At 27.6% G+C, this 11,800-nt stretch overlaps 1 protein-coding gene across 1 annotated transcript in view; it reads left to right on the forward strand.

Annotated features, from left to right (window-relative positions):
• The window catches only part of LOC109608374 (agrin-like), a 327,266-nt gene extending 316,253 nt beyond the window's left edge, over positions 1–11,013 (forward strand). The window contains exons 24-32 of the mRNA XM_049962316.1: positions 1,257–1,621; positions 6,125–6,377; positions 6,462–6,626; positions 6,735–7,018; positions 8,992–9,064; positions 9,131–9,271; positions 9,334–9,516; positions 9,570–9,724; positions 9,782–11,013. Coding sequence (XP_049818273.1) covers positions 1,257–1,621; positions 6,125–6,377; positions 6,462–6,626; positions 6,735–7,018; positions 8,992–9,064; positions 9,131–9,271; positions 9,334–9,516; positions 9,570–9,724; positions 9,782–9,936 — 1,774 coding nt within the window. The 3' untranslated portion in view covers positions 9,937–11,013. The remainder of the gene's footprint in view (positions 1–1,256; positions 1,622–6,124; positions 6,378–6,461; positions 6,627–6,734; positions 7,019–8,991; positions 9,065–9,130; positions 9,272–9,333; positions 9,517–9,569; positions 9,725–9,781) is intronic.
• Positions 11,014–11,800: the final 787 nt, after the last annotated feature.

Genomic DNA, 11,800 nt, shown 5'->3' on the forward strand with positions numbered 1-11,800 from the left:
TCAGAAATTTGAATACGTAATTTACTTCAAGTTTTATAACATAATAAAATTCTCTTTTAAAGCTTCCATTTGTAATATTAAAAATAAATGTAAAAAATTAAATTTATTATAAGAATATACAATATTAAAAAATAACTATATAATATTTTCTTTAATAAATTGGAAACTAAAATTATAAAAAAATGATAAATTTTATTTTACAGAAATAATTAAATATCCAAGTTTATTATGAAAGGTATTTTTTTATTCTAAATAATAAATTAAATTTAAAAAATATAAAGCTAAATTCTTTTAATATTTGAACGAGAAATTTACGAATACAAATTTTAATACTTTATTTTTAAAATATATTCAAACATATTTATGTAAATATTTTTATACTTTTTAAATGGGCGAATAATTTTAAAACGACATTTTCTTTTGTAAATTGGAAACATTAAAATTATAAACATTAATAAATATTTTATACAAATAATTCATTATTCCAACTCAGTGAGAAAAGTATTATTTTTATTTTATATTACAATCAAAAAATAATATTACTATAAAAATTTTGATTATGAAATTTAGTTCAGGTTTTATTACAAAATAAAATTTACCCTTTAATTCTTCAGTTTTGTAGTGTAAAAAATAAATTATTTATTTATTATTTTTTTTTTCTATGTTATAAATTAAATTTAACAGTGATAAAAGTATTTTTATTAATCTCAATCAGAAAAATAATATTATTACTAAAAAATTCTTAATATAAAATTTAGTTGAAGTTTTATTACATAAAAAAATTACCCTTTAATTCTTCAGTTTAGCATTATAAAAAATAAATTAAAAAATTAAATTTAATTAAATATTTTATATAAATAATTATTCCAGTTCATTGTGAAAAGTTTTCTATGTTATAAATTAAATTTAACATTTATAAAACTAAATTTCTTCAACATCTAAACTTGATTTTAATACGAAAATTACTTCAACTTTATAATATTATATAATTATTTTAAAGCATCAATTTGTAATATTAAAATTTAATTATAATAATTTGAATTTATTATTAACAATTATATTGTCAATTTAAAAATTAAAGACGACCCCAACAAATCTGTGATTGCTGCACAAAAGAGAAATTGAGCAAAATGGTAACAGGAAAAATAAACAATAAAAACAGTCAAGCAAAGGTTGTTAAAATGATGTATTCAGCGCGTGACAGCGTCGATTTGGACGTTAATCGCGTATCAGAAAATAATTGGTTGCACTTTCAGGGTATACGACAACATCGGTACGAACAAGGGCTTCAAGGGTTGCATAAAAAAATTGAAAATAGGCCGACAAGAAATCGAACTGCATATGAGCAGACACGATTGGGTGTTAAAAACAAAAGGAATCCACGATTGTAACGAACACGCCTGTAGCATATCGCCGTGCCTGAATAATGGAAAATGTCTGGCGGTTGATGAGTTATATCGTTGCGAGTGCAACGCACATTACAACGGCGAGTTTTGCGAAAAACCCAACGACCCCTGTTCATCCAGTCCGTGTCAATTCGGCGCCACTTGCCGCGTCGTCAATCAGGATTCGTATTACTGCGATTGTCCGTTGACGAGATCCGGGGACCGTTGCGAGATAGGTGAGTGCTCCTTAATCATCGTCTTACCATCTTAATAAATAACTTAAGTTATCTCGTTCACTTGCGAGCGAGTTGTCTTAACATGAATTCAACGGAATTATCTTTGCCTCGGTGTTATCTGATAGGACGTAATGACAAACACCAACAAGCCACCACATAAAGGGGAAAAGAATGACAACGAAATCTTAAAACCTCATACAAAGTGAAGTAGCTCTTATAGCGTCGAGTTCCCTCTTTTTTATGTGAAGTGTAAAACAATGCCAAGCCTAGAAACCATTGGGATTGTGGCCTGTTTAAAACACTGGATGGTTATTTTTGTTTTACCTTACTTAACATTCCTGATTAATTAATTGATTGTTACGGAATTACCCTTTATTTTTAAATGACATCCTAAAATAGAACTAATATATTATCTGACCTATGACCTAATGAAATTGTAGTTTGTTGTTAAACACTAGTTTCTAACTTTGTACGTTATTTGTTGTAATTGATCGAGTACATACAAAACAATTAAGTCTACCTCAAGTAATTATATAAACTAACTAAAAGCTTTTTTACTGCTCAACATTATACTCAACATTCTGGTAATAAACGAAGCTTTCACGTAATTTTGTAGTGATTAAAATACACTCTTCACGTGTGTGTAATAAAATATATAAATATTAACACACACATTGATTTTAAAAGCTAAAAAATTACTTTATTTTGTCCCTTTCAACAAAATGCAAAAACTTGTTCAAATTTAAATACAATAGAAATATTATCTGCCCTAAAACTGTGGTGTAACTTGAAGCACTAATAAACATTCATTATTTTCTTTTGTAAATTGGAAACATTAACATTACAAAAATTAATAAATATTTTATAGAAATAGTTAATTAGTTTGAATCAATGTGAAAAGTATTATTTTCATTTTTTGTTATAAGTTCTCAATCTTAATCAAAAAATAATATAACTATAAAAATTTTGAATATAAAATTTAGTTCAGGTTTTATTACAAAATAAAATTTACCCTTTAATTTTTCAGGTTAGTGGTGTAAAAAATAAATTAAAAAATTAAACTTATTATTAAATTTTATTCAAAAATAATTTATATATTTTTTACATGAGCAAACACATTTTAAGCAATTTTAAAATGATAAATTAGAAAATTTAATATTATAAAAATTAATTAATATTATAAAAATTAATAAATATTATTAATATTAGTATTTTTTTACTGCTCAACATTATACTCAACATTCTGGTAATAAACGAAGCTTTTACGTAATTTTGTGGTGATTAAAATACACTCTTCACGTGTGTGTAATAAAATATATAAATATTAACACACACATTGATTTTAAAAGCTAAAAAATTACATTATTTTGTCCCTTACAATAAAAATGCAAATTTAAATACAATAGAAATATTATCTGGCCTGAAATTGTGGTGTAACTTGAAGCACTAATAAACATTCATTATTTTAATTGACTGATATGTTATAAAACATTCAAGTAATTACAGTACTGAAACTAACTAAGAACTAAGTTATGTTAAAATATTTTCATAGACTAATTAAATAGTTGAACAACATTCTCAGAAATATATTTAAAAAAGATTGTTCAATAATTGTATAAACTGAAAATTAGAAGTTTGTTGAGAAAATTTCAAACAATTAAATTTTGCCAAGAACTTCATTAAAAAATAACGACATCCTGAAATGTGATACAAAATTTTAAGTAATAAAATGTTCTGGTAATTAAAAGTTTTCACACACTGAATTTTATTCAGTGAAAAAAGCTTTTTTACTGTTAGACATCATATTCACCCTTTTTGTAATAAACCAAGCTTCACATAATTTAAAAATAATTTTCTTGTGATTAAAATATACTGTTTACGTGTTGTGTGTATTTACGACTTATAAATATTAACACATGTATTGATTTTAAAAGTAAATATAATAAAATAATGGTTTCAGTTACATTATTTTATCCGTTTCCATCTAAAGTTTCATGTTGCACTCAACATTTTATATTAAAAATGTAAAAAATTTTGTTCTCAACCAAAAAGTTGTGTAAATTCAGACGCAACAGACATATTATCTGGCATGAAACTCGCTGAAATTGTGGTGTAACTTGAAGCACCAATTCATAACTTCGTTTTGTTTGGATAAACATTAATTATTTTAATTAACTCACAGGATACAATACATCAATTAATTACAGAAACTAGTATACATTTGTTGTTTTGTTTAAGAGTACTGAAACTACAACAACTAAGTTATGTTGTAATATTTTCAAAGACTTAGTAATTGGTTTTAAAAAAAAAGTAAAAATTGCTCAATTATTGTACAAAATGAAAATAAGTTGTTGTAAGCAAAATTTGTAAATTTTCCTAAAAACCATTAATGAATAACATCCTGAAATGTGATACAAAATTTTGTCTAATAAAATGTTTTGGTAATTAAAAGTTTTCACACACTTTTTTAATTTTATTCAGTGAAAGAAGTTTTTTAACTGTTTGGCGTTACACTCAACCTTCTTGTAATAATTTAAAACATACTGTCTACGTCTGTATACTTATAACTGATAAATGTTAACACGTATATTGATTTTAAGAGCAATCATAATTAAATAATGGTTTTAGTTACATTATTTTATCCTTTCAACATAAAGTTTCATATAATACTTAACATTTTCTATTAAAAATTTCAAAAATTCTTGTTCTCAGCGTAAATTCAAATGAAACAGACATATTATCTGGCCTGAAACCTACTGAAATTGTGGTCTAACTTGTTTGGATAAACATTCATTATTTTAATTGACTCAGAAGATACAAAACATTCGAGTCCATATGAAATAATTAAATGAACTAGCACATTTGTTGTTTTGTCCCTTCTGAAACTGACTAAACTAAGACATTGTTGATAAAGTTTCTTAAGAAAATATTTAGAAAACATTTTTCTAGCTGCAAGCAAAATTTGTAATGATACAAAAAATACAAAATATTTTCATAATTAAAAGTTCTTACACATTTATTTTAATTTTATTCAGTGAAAAAAGCTTTTTTATTCTTTACATTATATTCAACCCCCTTAATATTTTATAACTATACTGTATATACTGTGTATAACTGTAGTTATAACAAATATTGGTTCCAGTAAAACAGTAAAAAGTTTCATATTACACCCAACATTTTCTTATTCATCTAAAATCAAAAAAAAAAGTATTTTTTGACAAAAAAATTGGGTAAATTCAAATACAACAGAAATAACATCTGAAACAGTAAATTAAACAAAAATATGTTCTGACCTCGTACCTATTGAAATTGTGCCCCAATTTTAAGCCCCAGTTTGTAACTTCGTTTTATTTGGTTAACCACTCATTATTGTAATTGATTGAGAACATACAAAACAATTAAGTCCACCTCAAGCAATTACATAAACTATCACAGTGGTTGCTTTGTTTAAAAGTACTGAAACTGACTAAACTAAGCCATTGTTGATAAAGTTTCTTAAGAAAATATTTAGAAAACATTTTTCTAGCTGCAAGCAAAATTTGTAATGATACAAAAAATACAAAATATTTTCATAATTAAAAGTTCTTACACATTTATTTTAATTTTATTCAGTGAAAAAAGCTTTTTTATTCTTTACATTATATTCAACCCCCTTGTAATAAACCAAGCTTTTATGTAATGTAATAAAAAAAATCATCGTGTTTAATGCCTCAAGTTTTCATGTAGGTGTATTTATAACTGGTTTTAAAATCAATTTACGTGTTTATCAAATGGGGCAAAATAATGGAGTCAATTAGCATTATTTTAAGTCTGTGAACATTACAAACCACAAATTATTGAAATAATTTAAAATTTGTATTAATTAAACATTAAGAAATGTGGCCAAACTTAGTTATTTTAGAGTATTAGTTACGGAAAGCTTTTTAGTCAGATTTAACCTCTTTGTAATAAAGCAGGCTTTGGCATAATGTAAAAATAATATTTTCTTTTGTTTAAAATATACAAGATATCACGTAGGAGTATTTATAACTAATAAATATTCAAGTATATTGATTCTAAAAGTAAACATAGTAAAATAATGGAATCAATTAACACTATTTTAGCTCGTTGAGTATAAAGCTTCATTTTATACTCTAACATTTTCTATTAAAATATGCAAATAGCTCTTCACTCAATTAAAATGTTGTGTAAATATCAATCAGTCACAAGTATTAATACAAAATGTTAAACAATGTGTTGTTTTTGGACTAAATTAATATTAAATATAAACCCTCGTGATTGTCGAACACGAAACCACTCGAAGTCCTATTTATAAATATTTTTTCCGATGAGATTTTATTAAGACATTTCGTAGTCCGCAAACAAGAAAGTTTTACGTTTATGTTAGCGGAACAGTAGTAGCGAATAGTCGCGTGACACAGTGTATAAAAACGGAATAAAAGATTAAATTACATAGTAAAAGTAAAATGAAATTTAGTTAAAATGACTTTTGTTGTGTTACAGGCGAATCAGGGGATAAGGACATAAAAATACTTACTCCTGAATTCAACGGATCCAGTTTTATTCAGTTTCCACGATTGGAAGGTATTAAGAAGACATTTTCAATTGAAATTTTCTTCATGCCTAAAGCAGCTAATGGCCTAATTCTGTACAACGGTCAACTGAAAAACGGACGGGGCGATTTCATTTCGTTGAATTTAGCTCGTGGCCACCTACAATTTAGATTCAACCTTGGCAGCGGCATTGCAAATTTAACGTGAGCATTATTTTCTATTGCAATTTTTATCGTGCATGGATTTTGGGACGTGGAAATATTGTGCATATTTTACGCTGTTTTCAGGAGCAAAGAACAAGTTACTATTGGAAAATGGCACTGGGCTCGTATATCTCGAGACGGGAGGGAAGGAATTTTACAATTGGATAATTCTAGCATAGTTCGCGGTTATTCCGGTAAACCGCTAACAGAACTTAATCTTGATTCGCCATTCTACATCGGATCATTAGCGTAAATATAATAAACACATTCGCAGGCTAATTGCTCAGGGAAAATTGAAGCAATTTTCCACCGTACAATTAGCTTCCGCCTACAACTCTACAATAATCAATTTTTCAGCTCTTGGAATCAGCTGCACCGACTTTCCGGAGCGTCGAAAGGTTTCAGGGGTGCCGTACAGAAGGTTTTGATCAACGGAATTCAGATGCCCATTTCTAGCACGTTTAATCATTGTTCAACGAAAAAATCAAACGGTAGTTGTAGCCATAATGTGGGGGTGTATGATGGTTTGCCGTGTCCCGTCTCCAAGAATCCCTGCATGAACAACGGAATTTGTGTGCCGGAACTCAGCGATTTCAGGTGTAAATGTCTGTCGAATTTCAAGGGAAAATACTGTGAATTACGTAAGTTTACTATTTAATAAAATAATCTATTTTATTTAAAATAATTACACTGTATTCATTCTACAATTACTCATTTTTTTAAGTAAATCAATTGTTAAATAAGGCCACAAAACGTAAATACATTTGAATGGCCAACCAAATCAGACTAATACTTACAGTGGTGGCCATAAGTATAGGAACTAATTAAAATATAAATGTATATAAAATGAGCTATACTTTTGTTAATTGTTTTTTTATTATTATTGTATCAACTATGCAACCTAATTTTATTCTTTAAAAAATTGCCTACTTTTTTATATTTCAAGAGACAAAATTAAAGCAACTTTTTACTTTATGGTCTTTGATTGCTCATTGGACCACAGAACAGAGGGAACTAGTAGTTTTTAGTGAAAAATCTAAATTTAATTTATAGATAAACGATGATACTACTTATGATAAACATCCTACAGGAACAAAACTACACAAAAAGTTTCTGATATTCGCAGTGAAACATGGTGGCCATTTAAATATGTTATGGATATGCTTCAGTTCTTCTGGCGTATACCCCCTTAGACTGATTTTTGTACAGGGATATATTAAACAACAATTTGCTTCCATATATTGAAGAAATGATGCTCTTAATAAATGTGTTTTAACATGAAAACAATTCCAAACACAAATAGAAAATTGTGACAGATTACTTAAAAGATCAAAGCATTGACATTTTATCCTGGCCGTCCCAATCTCCAGACATTAACCCATTAATTATAACATTAAAAAATTTTACAATTTTAAATGAACTCATCATATCAATTCAAGAAGTTTGGAAGAATATAGACTTGTTAATGTTAAATTAAATAACATAGATTTAATCATTAAAAATCTCTTTCAAAATTAAAGTTTCCATATTTATGTCCAGAAAAATATATGGAACATTTTATAGAATAAAAAAATAGAAGTTTTTATAATACTACATAAAACAACAATGGTAAATTGATATTAGTTTAACAGTTCACATTAAATAAAAAAATAAAATATCTAACATTTTAAAAAGTTGCTATAATAATGACCACCACTGTACGTCTAAAGAGTGTCAAATCTTACGAAATGTTTAATTTTAAATTTTTTGCTATTGCTATGGCGTTGTTCATCTTTTCATTTACATTTTAAAACAATAACAATGGAACTTCATCACTTAACATCTCTTCACCAAAGACATTGAGGAAGTAACATGACACTTCTATTACTCTAAGTTGATTTTTAAACTCACAAAGTAAATTTGCACGAATTATAGCACTTGAATACTTAATTTTAACCCCAAAAACTATTTTAAATACGATGTAGACAAAAAAATTTAAAGAGCTTTCACATAATACAGTAAAGCATATAAAAAATTTATTCAAAGAACATAAATTACTCTTTTCAGTACCTAACATTAAAAAAGGATGTGTATCTAAAACACAAATTAATTGATATAAATAAAAGAAAAACAATATAGTGCACCAATCCGTTAAATTACATCGCAGCCTGAAAGCTTAAATTGACTAGTCGACAAATACTTTAAAGTGCTGCATGAATTTTCCGTCACAAGGTTATAAAATATAAGTGAAAATCTTAAGCGCATATTTACCGTGGCTCGTTAAGGAAGAAATTTCGTTTAATCTTGATTATGGATTGGGGATTGGCATTAATGAAAGTTGCGTGGTGAAAAGTTTGATGAATTTGCACTATCAATTTCTGTGATTATAATTAAACATGACTGACTTGAAGGTTTCTTTATTAAATTATAATAGGTTTTCGATATCATATTGAACTAATTAGATCCGGGTTTTGAGAGTTTCACAATTAAACTTAATTAGGGACGCTTTGATGTTAAAACAGGGATTAAATCTTGAAATTTTAAAATGTTAAAAGTCAGTAAATAATTATACAGAGATAATAGAATGGAGATTTACGAATTCAATTTTGTTATTAAGTTAAATTGAATGTTTCAGAGCAAGAAGATACTGTCGCCATCAAATTCACTGGATCTACTTATCTGCAGTATAAAAATCGAGGATACAGGAGGTAATTAAAATTTTAACCTGATAAAATCTAACCCACTAACCACTTTATTAACGTTACTAACAACAGCGTCAATAGCACTGATGATGATTATACTAACACTGAAGATGACGTCGACGCTTTAGACGAAGAGGAAATTACTAACAATGAAACTTACGATACTGACTCAGAAATCGACGATTTTGACGACATAGAAAACGACATCGATTCGTAAGACGAAACTTGACGTCCCCAACCAACTAGTGGAGACTTAAATTTGTTTTGCCTTGCAGGAAGCGTCCAGAAAGGGGCAACAGGTACGAAGTCAAGGTGAAGACGTTCGCATCAAACGGTCTGATCCTGTGGAGGGCCAAGAACCGCAACGTTTTGGAGGACTACTTCTCAATATCCATTGTTGATGGTTTCCCGGAGTTGAGCTACAATCTCGGAAAGCAGGACAAGTTTTGGTTCATAAGGTAACATCTATTAAAATCCCCTAAGTGGACACACTAAACAATTCCTCTTCCAGGTCCAAGACTAGAATTGATGATGGACAGTGGCACACGGTCCAAGTCAGGAGGCGGAAAAGGGTTGGATTCATTTCAGTCGACGGTGGACCTCCGACAAAAGGAATCGCCAAGATCGGTGCAATTTCGCTTAGAACCAACTCCAAATTGTGGATAGGTTAGTTGTCGTTTTATATAACACAATTTTTTATTTAATTCAATGGTATTTTTACAGGTGGAACTTCATCCTTGCCAACAGGGTTACCATCCTCATATTACAAAGGCTTTGAGGGTTGCATTCAATATGTATTAGTTAATAGGAATCCTTTAGACATGTTAGCAAACAATGACTTGAACAAAATTCAATTTTGCCATGATAATGAAATATAATATTAATTATATGTACTTCATTGCATATTGATATACAATATGATAAACCTGTGAGACTGAATCATACTCCTAACTTTTCCATTTAAATAGCTTAGATTCTATATACAGGCTTAATGTTTTTGTTGGAACACTATTTGTGTAATCGGTAAATGTTTAGGAAAAATAATTAATTAATGTAAAATGGTGTTCCAATGAACAGGAGATTATGTGTATATTATTGTATATAGATGACTATTTTATGTGAGAAAGTTGTTGCGTTCAAAAATTGGGAGTAAGGAAATGAAAACAATAATAGAAGTATTAAGTATTCTTACAAATATTCTGTATATCTAGTCTTATATTAATTTTTTTACCGGACTATAGGTTTCGTTTACCAGACTATATACACATACTAACCATATTCTTTATATTGATATAACTAACCATCAGTTTAGCCGGATTTGTTTTCTACTTAAAAGACTATTTCTGACAATACTTTTTGTACCAATCAAATTTTACCTTATATCAATAAAACGAGTAACTTTGTCGGTGCCATATTTCAAAATTACGTCTAATTTCGTCTAATCAACGTTTATTTATTCCCCCTAGTTTAATGTTTAGATTAGTTGTAGTACAAATGACATGAATTGTTTTTGTTTTATATTTCTAGAATATTTTGTAAGATATTCACGTCGAGTAGCCAAACTGTCGTTTGTATATTTCTAAATGTAGATAGAAAATGACGTGTGTTCATCCTTCCATTAAAAAAAAATTATGAAGCAATCATATTATAAAAAAATGGCCATAATAAATGTTTGTTCCACAAATCCTATCTATATAAATGGATGCTAATCTGTTCTACTGTAATTTAAAAACATATCGATGAATTACATTTCATTGACAAATATATCAGATATATATATCATGAAGTTAAAAGATTGTTCATAAGCTTTAATGTTATGTAAATAGCTTAAATAGAATTATTTTAGGTCATGTTAATTTTTAGATATATAAATAGATCAAATAGATAAATTAACAATATTTGTAATTTCCCCTTAAGTATTATTTTATCTTATAGATTTCTGTAATATAATGCTGCAAAATATATTTTTTTCTTACTAAATTTGTTTTTCATTTACTGATGCAACAATACAGTGAAGTAAACAATGTAAAATTTTCCAGTACCATCAACTATTTTTTATTGTTCAGTCATTTTGTTTTTTAAAATTGGGTAAGTAATTATAGAGTTACGAGCGATTCATTTAATGGTTACATAAACTTCAAAAAAAAGTATTCAGTGTTGGAAAATATAAATTATGTTACACCCATTCTCAGTCACATACACCATTTTTTTAATTCAGATTCGTTGCCAGTACTGACATCATTGGGCATATCATACGTGGTTCCTTAAATTCATCTGAGTCAATTATTTACAATCAATACTCAGATTTAAAGTGCAGATCTATACAATTTGTATGTATTTTGATTATAATGCAATACAAATCGCTGGAATAGTGTGGATTTTTGTACAAATTCACAGTTAACATGTTCCCATTTCCAAATCATTTCAAATATTGACACAAATGTGTTGCAGTCAATTAAATGAACACCAAATAATGAACGGTCATAACAGTTCCCTCAACAAATTAATAACATTTACTAACCAGAAACTAATTTTAAATAAATTAAATGGTACCTAAATTTCTGATCAACAAAATATTGCCTTGTTTCAGTCAATTAACATACTCAAACAATAACAGAAACATTAGCATGTGGTTAGTTTACAATTTGTAACAACTATTAAGTTATAACATTTAATTTTAATTAAATTTGTTTAATTATTTCCCAAAGAATTTGGTGATTTTGATGCTTAATTTATGCAAGA

This window comes from Aethina tumida, chromosome 1 (assembly GCF_024364675.1).
Source record: "Aethina tumida isolate Nest 87 chromosome 1, icAetTumi1.1, whole genome shotgun sequence".
Taxonomy (NCBI): Eukaryota; Metazoa; Arthropoda; class Insecta; order Coleoptera; family Nitidulidae; genus Aethina; species Aethina tumida.